The sequence below is a fragment of the Bufo gargarizans genome, chromosome 3, assembly GCF_014858855.1.
Source record: "Bufo gargarizans isolate SCDJY-AF-19 chromosome 3, ASM1485885v1, whole genome shotgun sequence".
Classification (NCBI taxonomy): domain Eukaryota; kingdom Metazoa; phylum Chordata; class Amphibia; order Anura; family Bufonidae; genus Bufo; species Bufo gargarizans.
The window spans coordinates 94,402,933-94,419,588 of NC_058082.1; the positions used below are offsets into that span (position 1 = coordinate 94,402,933).

General features: G+C 52.3%; 1 protein-coding gene across 1 annotated transcript in view; it reads right to left on the reverse strand.

Annotated features, from left to right (window-relative positions):
• Window positions 1–8,250: 8,250 nt before the first annotated feature.
• Window positions 8,251–16,656, reverse strand: part of MEGF8 (multiple EGF like domains 8) — a 50,068-nt gene continuing 41,662 nt past the window's right edge. Inside the window, exons 41-42 of the mRNA XM_044284608.1 lie at window positions 16,024–16,150; window positions 8,251–10,805 (exon numbers count right to left, since the gene is read on the reverse strand). Coding sequence (XP_044140543.1) covers window positions 9,579–10,805; window positions 16,024–16,150 — 1,354 coding nt within the window. The 3' untranslated portion in view covers window positions 8,251–9,578. The remainder of the gene's footprint in view (window positions 10,806–16,023; window positions 16,151–16,656) is intronic.

Consider the following 16,656-nt stretch of genomic DNA (forward strand, 5'->3'; position numbering starts at 1 on the left):
ATGAGTGACACTACGAGGGGACAGATTCCTCTGGGTGTAGTGGTGAGGTACGTATGAGTGACGCTACAAAGAGACAGATCCCTCTGGCTGTAGCAGCGCAGTACGTATGAGTGACGCTACGAGGAGGCAGATCCCTATGGTTGTAGCGGCACAGTACATATGAGTGACACTATGAGGGGACAGATCCCTCTGCTTGTAGCGGCACAGTACATTTGAGTGACACTACGAGGGGGGCAGATCCCTCTGGTTGTAGAGGTGCAGTACGTATGAGTGACGCTACGAGGAGACAGATCCCTCTGGCAGTAGCGGCACAATATGTATGAGTGACGCTACGAGGGGACAGATCCCTCTGGCTGTAGAGGTGCAGTACGTATGAGTGACACTAGGAGGGGGAGATCCCTCTGGTTGTAGCGGCACAGTATGTATGAGTGACAGTACAAGGGGACAGATCCCTCTGGCTATAGAGGCACAGTACGTATGAGTGACACTAGGAGGGGCAGATCCCTCTGGTTTTAGAGGCGCAGTACGCATGAGTGACAGTACGAGGGGACAGATCCCGAGTGACACTACGAGGGGGCAGATCCCTCTGGCTGTAGCAGCGCAGTACGTATGAGTGACACTACGAGGGGGCAGATCCCTCTGGTTTTAGAGGCACAGTACAAGGGGACAGATCCCTCTGGCTGTAGCAGCGCAGTACCTATGAGTGACAGTACAAGGGGACAGATCCCTATGGTTGTAGCGGCGCAGTACGTATGAGTGACACTACGAGGGGGCAGATCCCTCTGGGTGTAGTGGTGAGGCACGTATGAGTGACGCTACAAAGAGACAGATCCCTCTGGCTGTAGCAGCGCAGTACGTATGAGTGACACTACAAGGGGGCAGATCCCTATGGTTGTAGAGGCGCAGTACGTATGAGTGACGCTACGAGGGGGCAGATCCCTATGGTTGTAGAGGCGCAGTACGTATGAGTGACACTATGAGGGGACAGATCCCTCTGGTTGCAGAGACGCAGTACGTATGAGTGACAGTACGAGGAGACAGATCCCTCTGGTTGCAGAGACGCAGTACGTATGAGTGACAGTACGAGGAGACAGATCCCTCTGGTTGTAGAGGTGCAGTACGTATGAGTGACAGTACGAGGGGGCAGATCCCTCTGGTTGTAGAGGTGCAGTACGTATAAGTGACACTACGAGGGGACAGATCCCTCTGGTTGTAGAGGCGCAGTATGTATGAGTGACGCTACAAGGGGACAGATCCCTCTGGCTGTAGAGGTGCAGTACGTATGAGTGACAGTACGAGGGGGCAGATCCCTCTGGTTGTAGAGGTGCAGTACGTATAAGTGACAGTACGAGGAGACAGATCCCTCTGGTTGTAGAGGCGCAGTACGTATGAGTGACGCTACAAGGGGACAGATCCCTCTGGTTGTAGCGGTGCAGTACGTATGAGTGACGCTACGAGGGGACAGATCCCTATGCATGTAGAGGCGAAGTACGTATGAGTGACACTACGAGGGGGCAGATCACTCTGATTGTAGAGGCGCAGTACGTATGAGTGACACTATGAGGGGACAGATCCCTCTGGGTGTAGTGGTGAGGTACGTATGAGTGACGCTACAAAGAGACAGATCCCTCTGGCTGTAGCGGCGCAGTACGTATGAGTGACATTACGAGGAGACAGATCCCTCTGGTTTTAAAGGCACAGTACGTATAAGTGACGCTACGAGGGGACAGATCCCTCTGGGTGTAGCAGCGCAGTACGTATGAGTAACACTACGAGGGGGCAGATCCCTCTGGGTGTAGCAGCGCAGTACGTATGAGTGACACTAGGAGGGGGAGATCCCTCTGGTTGTAGCAGCGCAGTACGTATGAGTAACACTACGAGGGGGCAGATCCCTCTGGGTGTAGCAGCGCAGTTTGTATGAGTGACACTATGAGGGGACAGATCCCTCTGGTTGTAGCAGCGCAGTACGTATGAGTGACGGTACGAGGAGACAGATCCCTCTGGCTGTAGCGGCACAGTATGTATGAGTGACGCTACGAGGGGACAGATCCCTCTGGCTATAGAGGCACAGTACGTATGAGTGACACTAGGAGGGGCAGATCCCTCTGGTTTTAGAGGCGCAGTACACATGAGTGACAGTACGAGGGGACAGATCCCGAGTGACACTACGAGGGGGCAGATCCCTCTGGCTGTAGCAGCGCAGTACGTATGAGTGACACTACGAGGGGGCAGATCCCTCTGGTTTTAGAGGCACAGTACGTATGAGTGACAGTACGAGGGGACAGATCCCTCTGGCTGTAGCAGCGCAGTACCTATGAGTGACAGTACAAGGGGACAGATCCCTATGGTTGTAGCGGCGCAGTACGTATGAGTGACACTACGAGGGGGCAGATCCCTCTGGCTGTAGCAGCGCAGTACATATGAGTGACAGTACGAGGGGGCAGATCCCTCTGGGTGTAGTGGTGAGGCACGTATGAGTGACGCTACAAAGAGACAGATCCCTCTGGCTGTAGCAGCGCAGTACGTATGAGTGACGCTACAAGGGGGCAGATCCCTCTGGTTGTAGAGGCGCAGTACGTATGAGTGACAGTACGAGGGGGCAGATCCCTCTGGTTGTAGCAGCGCAGTACCTATGAGTGACAGTACAAGGGGACAGATCCCTATGGTTGTAGCGGCGCAGTACGTATGAGTGACACTACGAGGGGGCAGATCCCTCTGGCTGTAGCAGCGCAGTACATATGAGTGACACTACGAGGGGGCAGATCCCTCTGGGTGTAGTGGTGAGGCACGTATGAGTGACGCTACAAAGAGACAGATCCCTCTGGCTGTAGCAGCGCAGTACGTATGAGTGACGCTACAAGGGGGCAGATCCCTATGGTTGTAGAGGCGCAGTACGTATGAGTGACGCTACGAGGGGGCAGATCCCTATGGTTGTAGAGGCGCAGTACGTATGAGTGACACTATGAGGGGACAGATCCCTCTGGTTGTAGAGGCGCAGTACGTATGAGTGACGCTACAAGGGGGCAGATCCCTCTGGTTGTAGAGGCGCAGTACGTATGAGTGACAGTACGAGGGGGCAGATCCCTCTGGTTGTAGAGGTGCAGTACGTATAAGTGACAGTACGAGGAGACAGATCCCTCTGGTTGTAGAGGCGCAGTATGTATGAGTGACGCTACAAGGGGACAGATCCCTCTGGCTGTAGAGGTGCAGTACGTATAAGTGACAGTACGAGGAGACAGATCCCTCTGGTTGTAGAGGCGCAGTACGTATGAGTGACGCTACAAGGGGACAGATCCCTCTGGCTGTAGAGGTGCAGTACGTATAAGTGACAGTACGAGGAGACAGATCCCTCTGGTTGTAGAGGCGCAGTACGTATGAGTGACGCTACAAGGGGACAGATCCCTCTGGTTGTAGCGGCACAGTATGTATGAGTGACACTACGAGGGGACAGATCCCGAGTGACACTACGAGGGGGCAGATCCCTCTGGCTGTAGCAGCGCAGTACGTATGAGTGACACTACGAGGGGGCAGATCCCTCTGGTTTTAGAGGCACAGTACGTATGAGTGACAGTACAAGGGGACAGATCCCTCTGGCTGTAGCAGCGCAGTACCTATGAGTGACAGTACAAGGGGACAGATCCCTATGGTTGTAGCGGCGCAGTACGTATGAGTGACACTACGAGGGGGCAGATCCCTCTGGCTGTAGCAGCGCAGTACATATGAGTGACAGTACGAGGGGGCAGATCCCTCTGGGTGTAGTGGTGAGGCACGTATGAGTGACGCTACAAAGAGACAGATCCCTCTGGCTGTAGCAGCGCAGTACGTATGAGTGACGCTACAAGGGGGCAGATCCCTCTGGTTGTAGAGGCGCAGTACGTATGAGTGACAGTACGAGGGGGCAGATCCCTCTGGTTGTAGCAGCGCAGTACCTATGAGTGACAGTACAAGGGGACAGATCCCTATGGTTGTAGCGGCGCAGTACGTATGAGTGACACTACGAGGGGGCAGATCCCTCTGGCTGTAGCAGCGCAGTACATATGAGTGACAGTACGAGGGGGCAGATCCCTCTGGGTGTAGTGGTGAGGCACGTATGAGTGACGCTACAAAGAGACAGATCCCTCTGGCTGTAGCAGCGCAGTACGTATGAGTGACGCTACAAGGGGGCAGATCCCTATGGTTGTAGAGGCGCAGTACGTATGAGTGACGCTACGAGGGGGCAGATCCCTATGGTTGTAGAGGCGCAGTACGTATGAGTGACACTATGAGGGGACAGATCCCTCTGGTTGTAGAGGCGTAGTACGTACAGACGTGGACAAAATTGTTGGTACCCTTTGGTCAATGAAAGAAAAAGTCACAATGGTCACAGAAATAACTTTAATCTGACAAAAGTAATAATAAATTAAAATTCTATAAATGTTAACCAATGAAAGTCAGACATTGTTTTTCAACCATGCTTCAACAGAATTATGTAAAAAAATAAACTCATGAAACAGGCATGGACAAAAATGATGGTACCCCTAACTTAATATTTTGTTGCGCAACCTTTTGAGGCAATCACTGCAATCAAACGCTTCCTGTAACTGTCAATGAGACATCTGCACCTCTCAGCAGGTATTTTGGCCCACTCCTCATGAGCAAACTGCTCCAGTTGTGTCCGGTTTGAAGGGTGCCTTTTCCAGACTGCATGTTTCAGCTCCTTCCAAAGATGCTCAATAGGATTGAGGTCAGGGCTCATAGAAGGCCACTTTAGAATAGTCCAATTTTTTCCTCTTAGCCATTCTTGGGTGTTTTTAGCGGTGTGTTTTGGGTCATTGTCCTGTTGCAAGACCCATGACCTGCGACTGAGACCAAGCTTTCTGACACTGGCTAGTACATTTCTCTCTAGAATTCCTTGATAGTCTTGAGATTTCATTGTACCCTGCACAGATTCAAGACACCCTGTGCCAGACGCAGCAAAGCAGCCTCAGAACATAACAGAGCCTCCTCCATGTTTCACAGTAGGGACAGTGTTCTTTTCTTGATATGCTTCATTTTTTCGTCTGTGAACATACAGCTGATGTGCCTTGGCAAAAACTTCGATTTTTGTCTCATCTGTCCACAGGACATTCTCCCAGAAGCTTTGTGGCTTGTCAACATGTAGTTTGGCATATTCCAGTCTTGCTTTTTTATGATTCGTTTTCAACAATGGTGTCCTCCTTGGTCGTCTCCCATGTAGTCCACTTTGGCTCAAACAACGACGGATGGTGCGATCTGACACTGATGTTCCTTGAGCATGAAGTTCACCTTGAATCTCTTTAGAAGTCTTTCTAGGCTCTTTTGTTACCATTCGGATTATCCGTCTCTTAGATTTGTCATCAATTTTCCTCCTGCGGCCACGTCCAGGGAGGTTGGCTACAGTCCCATGGATCTTAAACTTATGAATAATATGTGCAACTGTACTCACAGGAACATCTAGTTGCTTGGAGATGGTCTTATAGCCTTTACCTTTAACATGCTTGTCTATAATTTTCTTTCTGATCTCTTGAGACAGCTCTTTCCTTTGCTTCCTCTGGTCCATGTCGAGTGTGGTACACACCATATCACCAAACAACACAGTGATTACCTGGAGCCAAATATATAGGCCCAATGGCTGATTACAAGGTTGTAGACACCTGTGATGCTAATTAGTGGACACACCTTGAATTAACATGTCCCTTTGGTCACATTATGTTCTGTGTTTTCTAGGGGTACCATCATTTTTGTCCATGCCTGTTTCATGAGTTTATTTTTTTACATAATTCTGTTGAAGCATGGTTGAAAAACAATGTCTGACTTTCATTGGTTAACATTTATAGAATTTTAATTTATTATTACTTTTGTCAGATTAAAGTTATTTCTGTGACCATTGTGACTTTTTCTTTCATTGACCAAAGGGTACCAACAATTTTGTCCACGTCTGTATGAGTGACGCTACAAGGGGGCAGATCCCTCTGGTTGTAGAGGCGCAGTACGTATGAGTGACAGTACGAGGGGGCAGATCCCTCTGGTTGTAGAGGTGCAGTACGTATAAGTGACAGTACGAGGAGACAGATCCCTCTGGTTGTAGAGGCGCAGTATGTATGAGTGACGCTACAAGGGGACAGATCCCTCTGGCTGTAGAGGTGCAGTACGTATAAGTGACAGTACGAGGAGACAGATCCCTCTGGTTGTAGAGGCGCAGTACGTATGAGTGACGCTACAAGGGGACAGATCCCTCTGGCTGTAGAGGTGCAGTACGTATAAGTGACAGTACGAGGAGACAGATCCCTCTGGTTGTAGAGGCGCAGTACGTATGAGTGACGCTACAAGGGGACAGATCCCTCTGGTTGTAGCGGCACAGTATGTATGAGTGACACTACGAGGGGACAGATCCCTCTGGCTGTAGAGGTGCAGTACGTATAAGTGACAGTACGAGGAGACAGATCTCTCTGGTTGTAGAGGCGCAGTACGTATGAGTGACACTACAAGGGGACAGATCCCTCTGGTTGTAGCGGTGCAGTACGTATGAGTGACGCTACGAGGGGGCAGATCCCTCTGGTTGTAGAGGCGCAGTACGTATGAGTGACACTATGAGGGGACAGATCCCTCTGGGTGTAGTGGTGAGGTACGTATGAGTGACGCTACAAAGAGACAGATCCCTCTGGCTGTAGCAGCGCAGTACGTATGAGTGACATTACGAGGAGACAGATCCCTCTGGTTTTAAAGGCACAGTACGTATAAGTGACGCTACGAGGGGACAGATCCCTCTGGGTGTAGCAGCGCAGTACGTATGAGTGACACTAGGAGGGGGAGATCCCTCTGGTTGTAGCAGCGCAGTACGTATGAGTAACACTACGAGGGGGCAGATCCCTCTGGGTGTAGCAGCGCAGTTTGTATGAGTGACACTATGAGGGGACAGGTCCCTCTGGTTGTAGCAGCGCAGTACGTATGAGTGACGGTACAAGGGGACAGATCCCTCTGGCTGTAGAGGTGCAGTACGTATGAGTGACAGTACGAGGGGACAGATCCCGAGTGACACTACGAGGGGGCAGATCCCTCTGGCTGTAGCAGCGCAGTACGTATGAGTGACACTAGGAGGGGCAGATCCCTCTGGTTGTAGAGGTGCAGTACGCATGAGTGACAGTACGAGGGGACAGATCCCGAGTGACACTACGAGGGGGCAGATCCCTCTGGCTGTAGCAGCGCAGTACGTATGAGTGACACTAGGAGGGGCAGATCCCTCTGGTTGTAGAGGTGCAGTACGCATGAGTGACAGTACGAGGGGACAGATCCCGAGTGACACTACGAGGGGGCAGATCCCTCTGGCTGTAGCAGCGCAGTACGTATGAGTGACACTACAAGGGGGCAGATCCCTCTGGTTTTAGAGGCACAGTACGTATGAGTGACAGTACAAGGGGACAGATCCCTCTGGCTGTAGCAGCGCAGTACCTATGAGTGACAGTACAAGGGGACAGATCCCTATGGTTGTAGCGGCGCAGTACGTATGAGTGACACGACGAGGGGGCAGATCCCTCTGGTTGTAGAAGCGCAGTACGTATGAGTGACACTACGAGGAGACAGATCCCTCTGGTTGTAGCACCGCAGTACGTATGAGTGACAGTACGAGGGGGCAGATCCCTCTGGTTTTAGAGGCACAGTATGTATGAGTGAAGCTACAAGGGGGCAGATCCCTCTGGTTGTAGAGGCGCAGTACGTATGAGTGACACTACGAGGGGGCAGAACCCTCTGGTTGTAGAGGCGCAGTACGTATGAGTGACACTACGAGGGGGCAGATTCCTCTGGTTGTAGCAGCGCAGTACGTATGAGTGACAGTACGAGGGGGCAGATCCCTCTGGTTTTAGAGGCACAGTACGTATGAGTGACACTACGAGGGGGCAGATCCCTCTGGTTGTAGAGGCGCAGTACGTATGAGTGACGCTACGAGGGGGCAGATCCCTCTGGTTGTAGTGGCACAGTATGTATGAGTGACACTACAAGGGGGCAGATCCCTCTGGTTGTAGCAGCACAGTACGTATGAGTGACACGACGAGGGGCATCCTCTTTGGTGTGATAGATGGTGTCAGCACTGGTGGGGGGCACCAGTATGATTCTGCAGTTGGATTTCTCCTCCTTCCTGCACACACAGATCCTGGAAATCTTACACAGATACACGAGATCACAGAACACCATCGCCCTCTGGTGGACACCAGTCTACACTGCAATGGAGTTTGCAAAACTTAAGTCTACACAGGATTTAGGTTTTCTCTTTTTTATTGTGAAGCAGCGTGGATGTCATCGAGAAGACTGAGCAACTGTTGTGCCTGAGGGCGGGGCCTGAGAGCATGCTCTATCAACCCGTGTCATGCTCCACCCCCTCAGACCCTGCAGAAGCACCACACAGTGTCAGTCTTAGCTAGAACATTCTTTTAAGATCTTGGAATGATGACAGACTGTTCTTAAAGGGGCTGTACAACATTAGAAAAAAAAACAGCGCCACACCTGTCTTCAGGTTGTGTCTGGTACTGCAGATTAGATAGAGGTGCAATACCAGTCACAACCTGTATACAAGAGTGGTGCTCTTTCTGGAAGAAAGCAGCCAAGTTCTTCTCAATCTGTACAACCCCTTTAAGAACGCACATCCATCAACTAAATCGTGTCGGAAGTTGATCATACATAGTGGCATATGTGAAACTGCGATTCTTGTGGATGCCGGTGGTAGTAGTCAGTAAAGCACAGTCTATTGAAATCCAACTCCTGCATCAACAGGCTCAGGCTGCAGCTCTGGCCATCCCCCATGCTTTACACTGCAGCTCTGTCCATCCTCCAATGCTTTAAATTGCAGCTCTGTCCATTTCCCGTGCTTTACACTGCAGCAGTCCATCCTCCATGCTTTCCAGTGCAGCTGTTTGCACACCATTTTCTTCTCCATCCTTGTGTACCGTTTACAACCCCTCTATCCTGAGCAGTGGATTGTGGGAGCTCAGACCTCGCCTCCTATGGGTAATGCTGCTTTTCTTGTGGAGTCTGAAATCTACCTCCTGCCATATCTGAGGCTCAAACTGCAGCTGTTCCTTCCCCCATACTTTACACTGCAGCTCATAATTACAAGCTTGCCTGGAGGGATATGGGTCAAGAAGTTATGTAGGGCTATGAGGACAGTGCGCACTTTTTGACACCATCCCGCCAACCAATCTCTCCTCTGTAACTTTAACCCCTGGCATGCCACTGGAACTGCAAGGATGGCGGCCAGGCTTATAACCCTAGATGTGCGCGGAGGGCGGCCATGTTTATTGTACATTGTAACAGTCTCTTGTTGCTGGGATTAACTCTTTCCATGCACAGCTGCCTATACATAGGCCGGCGCCGGGTTGCGTACACGACAGCTGTATTAGTGCAGTCCGGGGGTGCAGTCCATCGTAGTAGTGTTTTTCAGAGGATCCCAAATAAAACCCTCAATTAAAATAAAATAAAAAAGTCATTGCACGTAACCAACATAAATATCATAGAAAACCGCTAAGTCAGAGCAGTCCGCACGTCCATACAGTCTGGGCCCCGGAGGGCTGGCCCCATTGTCCCCTCATTCACAGTGACATGCTGGTCAGGTTCTCGTGGCTCAGAAGTCCCTTCCTGGAGCTGCTGACCACGTGGCTGGGGCCACAGTACTCCTGCAGGTTATGGCGTAAAGTCACGAGGGCAGAACCCAGACAAGCTCTATTGGGGGCCTGGGCACCACCCGGGAGCTGCAGCAGCAGAGTCACCACCCCAGCCATGCCATCATCCGTGGGCTCCAGGGTGATAGGCCCAACTCGGAAGCTGGAGTACGTGTAACCCAGGAGCTGGGACAGGAAAGGGTCCGAATGGCGTAATGAAGGTGGCTGCGGTGTCGATGGGTCATAAGACTTCAGCCTGGGTTTGGAGCGATGGTGATGATGATGGTGGTGATGATGATGGGGAATCGAAGGCAAAACTGGTCCTCCAGGATGGCACCCAACCATCTCTACGTCTGGGTGGAAATAGACAGTCAGTTTAGCGAATGGTCTGCTGGCCATTTTACTCATCTCTTGCAGGTGGCGCCGCTGCTCCCGGCGGACATCCAGCCATTGCTTCACCTTCCAGAGCAGGACGCAGGCTGAGAGGAAGAGGAAGAAGCAGCTGAAGAAGACAGAGAAAAAGACAAAGAGGTCGATGTGCGCCTGGTCCTGGCGGAAGAAGAGCAGGCCCTGCGACTCCCCGGAGCCGCTGGTGGCATTGCCCAGAAGCAGCAGATAGAAGCGGCTGTTCTTCAGGGTGTGCAGCTCGTGGGGGTACGTGATGACCACCCGGTCCCTGACCTCCCGCACTATCAGCACCGTCTGCTGATTGCGGACTGTAATGTAGGTGATTAGACCCTTAGGACGTTCCTCGCGGAGCCAAGAGGATCTAGTGATGGCGGACCACACGCTGTTATTATAAGAGGCGGCAGTCAGGGGTTCGGGCCCCCCAGAGGCTTCACTGTCAGCGATTCGCACAGAGTGAACCCCTGTCAACGGGTCGACGTCAACAGCAAAGCTCTCCGGGGAGGTGGACACAAAGACGTCCACGCAGCCAAACGTCACGTCAACTGTCACTCTGATGTCCACATTGGTGAACTTGGGCTGCACCCCAAAAAACACGCTGCGTCCAAACGGCAAGTTCTGGATGTTCGGCTCGTGGAAGCAGTTACTCTGCGAGGTCGGATCGAAGCAATATTCCTGCTCCACAGTCATGAGGCGGTAACACTGGCGGCCATTCACCGGGTTCCCATGGAAGGAGTCTTTACACTTCGCGCACTGCAGGAGAAACAGAGAACAGAGAGAAGTGAGGAAAGAAAGCGACCGGAGAAACCTGAAGACTGTATATAAGAGGTTGGGCAGCAGCTGAGGTATGTATTAGGAGGTTCTGCAGCAGCTGAGGTGTGTATTAGGAGGTTGGGCAGCAGCTGAGGTGTGTATTAGGAGGTTGTGCAGCAGCTGAGGTGTGCATTAGGAGGATCTGCAGCGGCTGAGGTGTGTATTAGGAGGTTGGGCAGCAGCTGCGGTGTGTATTAGGAGGTTGTGCAGCAGCAGCTGCGGTGTGCATTAGGAGGTTGTGCAGCAGCAGCTGCGGTGTGCATTAGGAGGTTGTGCAGCAGCAGCTGCGGTGTGCATTAGGAGGTTGTGCAGCAGCAGCTGCGGTGTGCATTAGGAGGTTGTGCAGCAGCTGAGGTGTGCATTAGGAGGTTGTGCAGCAGCTGAGGTGTGCATTAGGAGGTTGTGCAGCAGCTGAGGTGTGCATTAGGAGGTTGTGCAGCAGCTGAGGTGTGTATTAGGAGGTTGTGCAGCAGCTGAGGTGTGTATTAGGAGGTTGTGCAACAGCTGAGGTGTGTATTAGGAGGTTGTGCAGCAGCTGAGGTGTGTATTAGGAGGTTGTGCAGCAGCTGAGGTGTGTATTAGGAGGTTGTGCAGCAGCTGAGGGGTGTATTAGGAGGTACTGCAGCAGCTGAGGGGTGTATTAGGAGGTACTGCAGCAGCTGAGGGGTGTATTAGGAGGTACTGCAGCAGCTGAGGGGTGTATTAGGAGGTACTGCAGCAGCTGAGGGGTGTATTAGGAGGTACTGCAGCAGCTGAGGGGTGTATTAGGAGGTACTGCAGCAGCTGAGGGGTGTATTAGGAGGTACTGCAGCAGCTGAGGGGTGTATTAGGAGGTACTGCAGCAGCTGAGGGGTGTATTAGGAGGTACTGCAGCAGCTGAGGGGTGTATTAGGAGGTACTGCAGCAGCTGAGGGGTGTATTAGGAGGTACTGCAGCAGCTGAGGGGTGTATTAGGAGGTACTGCAGCAGCTGAGGGGTGTATTAGGAGGTACTGCAGCAGCTGAGGGGTGTATTAGGAGGTACTGCAGCAGCTGAGGGGTGTATTAGGAGGTACTGCAGCAGCTGAGGGGTGTATTAGGAGGTACTGCAGCAGCTGAGGGGTGTATTAGGAGGTTACTGCAGCAGCTGAGGGGTGTATTAGGAGGTACTGCAGCAGCTGAGGGGTGTATTAGGAGGTACTGCAGCAGCTGAGGGGTGTATTAGGAGGTACTGCAGCAGCTGAGGGGTGTATTAGGAGGTACTGCAGCAGCTGAGGGGTGTATTAGGAGGTACTGCAGCAGCTGAGGGGTGTATTAGGAGGTACTGCAGCAGCTGAGGGGTGTATTAGGAGGTACTGCAGCAGCTGAGGGGTGTATAGGAGGTACTGCAGCAGCTGAGGGGTGTATTATGAGGTACTGCAGCAGCTGAGGGGTGTATTAGGAGGTACTGCAGCAGCTGAGGGGTGTATTAGGAGGTACTGCAGCAGCTGAGGGGTGTATTAGGAGGTACTGCAGCAGCTGAGGGGTGTATTAGGAGGTACTGCAGCAGCTGAGGGGTGTATTAGGAGGTACTGCAGCAGCTGAGGGGTGTATTAGGAGGTACTGCAGCAGCTGAGGGGTGTATTAGGAGGTACTGCAGCAGCTGAGGGGTGTATTAGGAGGTACTGCAGAAGCTGAGGGGTGTATTAGGAGGTTGTGCAGCAGCTGAGGTGTGTATTAGGAGGTTGTGCAGCAGCTGAGGTGTGTATTAGGAGGTACTGCAGCAGCTGATGGGTGTATTAGGAGGTTCTGCAACAGCTGAGGTGTGTATTATAAGGTTCTGCAGCAGCTGAGGGGTGTGTTAGGAGGTTGTGCAGCAGCTGAGGGGTGTATTAGGAGGTTGTGCAGCAGCTGAGGTGTGTATTAGGAGGTTCTGCAGCAGCTGGAAGTGTATTAGGAGGTACTGCAGCAGCTGAGGGGTGTATTAGGAGGTTCTGCAGCAGCTGAGGTGTGTATTAGGAGGTTCTGCAGCAGCTGAGGGGTGTATTAGGAGGTACTGCAGCAGCTGAGGGGTGTATTAGGAGGTTGTGCAGCAGCTGAGGGGTGTATTAGGAGGTTGTGCAGCAGCTGAGGTGTGTATTAGGAGGTTGTGCAGCAGCTGAGGTGTGTATTAGGAGGTACTGCAGCAGCTGATGGGTGTATTAGGAGGTACTGCAGCAGCTGAGGGGTGTATTATGAAGTTCTGCAGCAGCTGAGGTGTGTAGTACCCTGGGTTCAGACCTGAGCGTTCTGAAACGAGCGCTCTGTATGCGCGATTGTACGGGCGTTTACAATCGCGCATACAGAGACAGGCGTGCACACATTGTCGCTCGTTCCCGAATATCTATGTGCGGGAACGCGCGACAAACGCCCAAAAAAAAGCTCAAGCACTTGTTTGAGCGTCGGGCGTTTTACAGCGCGATCGTACGCGCTGTAAAACGCCCAGGTGAGAACCATTCCCATAGGGAATCATTGGTTCTTGCCTGTTGGGAGTTTTACAGCGCGTAGGAACGCGCTGTAAAACGCTCAGGTCTGAACCCAGGGTTAGGAGGTACTGCAGCAGCTGAGGGGTGTATTAGGAGGTACTGCAGCAGCTGAGGGGTGTATTAGGAGGTTGTGCAGCAGCTGAGGGGTGTATTAGGAGGTACTGCAGCAGCTGAGGGGTGTATTAGGAGGTACTGCAGCAGCTGAGGGGTGTATTAGGAGGTACTGCAGCAGCTGAGGGGTGTATTAGGAGGTACTGCAGCAGCTGAGGGGTGTATTAGGAGGTACTGCAGCAGCTGAGGGGTGTATTAGGAGGTACTGCAGCAGCTGAGGTGTGTATTAGGAGGTTGTGCAGCAGCTGATGGGTGTATTAGGAGGTACTGCAGCAGCTGAGGTGTGTATTAGGAGGTACTGCAGCAGCTGAGGGGTGTATTAGGAGGTACTGCAGCAGCTGAGGTGTGTATTAGGAGGTTGTGCAGCAGCTGAGCTGTGTATTAGGAGGTTCTGCAGCAGCTGAGGGGTGTATTAGGAGGTACTGCAGCAGCTGAGGGGTGTATTAGGAGGTTCTGCAGCAGCTGAGGGGTGTATTAGGAGGTACTGCAGCAGCTGAGGAGTGTATTAGGAGGTTCTGCAGCAGCTGAGGGGTGTATTAGGAGGTACTGCAGCAGCTGAGGGGTGTATTAGGAGGTACTGCAGCAGCTGAGGTGTGTATTAGGAGGTTGTGCAGCAGCTGAGGTGTGTATTAGGAGGTTGTGCAGCAGCTGAGGTGTGTATTAGGAGGTTGTGCAGCAGCTGAGGTGTTCATTAGGAGGTACTGCAGCAGCTGAGGGGTGTATTAGGAGGTTCTGCAGCAGCTGTGGTGTGTATTAGGAGGTTGTGCAGCAGCTGAGGGGTGTATTAGGAGGTTGTGCAGCAGCTGAGGTGTGTATTAGGAGGTTCTGCAGCAGCTGAGGGGTGTATTAGGAGGTTCTGCAGCAGCTGAGGTGTGTATTAGGAGGTACTGCAGCAGCTGAGGGGTGTATTAGGAGGTTGTGCAGCAGCTGATGGGTGTATTAGGAGGTACTGCAGCAGCTGAGGGGTGTATTAGGAGGTTCTGCAGCAGCTGAGGGGTGTATTAGGAGGTTCTGCAGCAGCTGAGGGGTGTATTAGGAGGTACTGCAGCAGCTGAGGGGTGTATTAGGAGGTACTGCAGCAGCTGAGGGGTGTATTAGGAGGTACTGCAGCAGCTGAGGGGTGTATTAGGAGGTACTGCAGCAGCTGAGGGGTGTATTAGGAGGTACTGCAGCAGCTGAGGGGTGTATTAGGAGGTACTGCAGCAGCTGAGGGGTGTATTAGGAGGTTCTGCAGCAGCTGAGGGGTGTATTAGGAGGTTGTGCAGCAGCTGAGGTGTGTATTAGGAGGTTCTGCAGCAGCTGAGGGGTGTATTAGGAGGTTCTGCAGCAGCTGAGGTGTGTATTAGGAGGTACTGCAGCAGCTGAGGGGTGTATTAGGAGGTTGTGCAGCAGCTGATGGGTGTATTAGGAGGTACTGCAGCAGCTGAGGGGTGTATTAGGAGGTTCTGCAGCAGCTGAGGGGTGTATTAGGAGGTTCTGCAGCAGCTGAGGGGTGTATTAGGAGGTACTGCAGCAGCTGAGGGGTGTATTAGGAGGTACTGCAGCAGCTGAGGGGTGTATTAGGAGGTACTGCAGCAGCTGAGGGGTGTATTAGGATGGTACTGCAGCAGCTGAGGGGTGTATTAGGAGGTACTGCAGCAGCTGAGGGGTGTATTAGGAGGTACTGCAGCAGCTGAGGGGTGTATTAGGGTTCTGCAGCAGCTGAGGGGTGTATTAGGAGGTACTGCAGCAGCTGAGGGGTGTATTAGGAGGTACTGCAGCAGCTGAGGGGTGTATTAGGAGGTTCTGCAGCAGCTGAGGTGTGTATTAGGAGGTTCTGCTGCAGCTGAGGTGTATATTATGAAGTTCTGCAGCAGGTGAGGTGTGTATTAGGAGGTTCTGCAGCAGCTGAGGGGTGTATTAGGAGGTTCTGCAGCAGCTGAGGGGTGTATTAGGAGGTACTGCAGCAGCTGATGGGTGTATTAGGAGGTACTGCAGCAGCTGAGGGGTGTATTAGGAGGTTCTGCAGCAGCTGAGGGGTGTATTAGGAGGTACTGCAGCAGCTGAGGGGTGTATTAGGAGGTACTGCAGCAGCTGAGGGGTGTATTAGGAGGTACTGCAGCAGCTGAGGGTGTATTAGGAGGTACTGCAGCAGCTGAGGGGTGTATTAGGAGGTTCTGCAGCAGCTGAGGGGTGTATAGGAGGTACTGCAGCAGCTGAGGGTTGTATTAGGAGGTACTGCAGCAGCTGAGGGGTGTATTAGGAGGTTCTGCAGCAGCTGAGGTGTGTATTAGGAGGTTCTGCTGCAGCTGAGGTGTATATTATGAAGTTCTGCAGCAGGTGAGGTGTGTATTAGGAGGTTCTGCAGCAGCTGAGGGGTGTATTAGGAGGTTCTGCAGCAGCTGAGGGGTGTATTAGGAGGTACTGCAGCAGCTGAGGGGTGTATTAGGAGGTACTGCAGCAGCTGAGGGGTGTATTAGGAGGTTGTGCAGCAGCTGATGGGTGTATTAGGAGGTACTGCAGCAGCTGAGGGGTGTATTAGGAGGTTCTGCAGCAGCTGAGGGGTGTATTAGGAGGTTCTGGCACCTGGTACTTGTAGCAGTCCTTCTTGTCGGCGCTGTTCTGACAGTTCTGGGTCTCCGTGTTGTTGCCACAAGGACAGTTGGTTCCGTCCAGCTCGTTGCAGGTGTCGGCGTGGCCGTTACACTGACATCTGCGAGATACAAGACGGCGACGGAGTCAGTGAGAGGACCAGAGGAATGAAAGGGCAGAAAGGAGCAGCACCAGCCATTAACCGACCCCAACCCTGCTGCTAGAGGCCCCGATCTGGGCAATTTAACCCCTTAGATGCTGCTGCAGTCAACAGCACCTGAGAGGTGTTACAGAGGGGGGGGGGGGGGGGGGAGCTCCTGCAGGGACACCGACATGGCAGCTGAGGACCTGACAAAGTCCATGACCCTGCCAGGCGCTGCCGTACATTGCAGGGCGGGGGCAGGGCACAGTATTATGAAAGTGATGGAGCGACTGCACGTCCATAAGAGAAAAGGAAAAGAAAATGTTCTGAAAAGTGAAAAAACAGGAAATCAAAAAAAGTTACAAGAACAAAACTGCCGCAATTCTGTAATGACCCAATGCACAAAAAGGGACCACGTAATAATTTCACGCGGCAAATGTCGTAAAAAGAACCTAAAGAAAATGAATGACAGCAGGAAAAGCTGG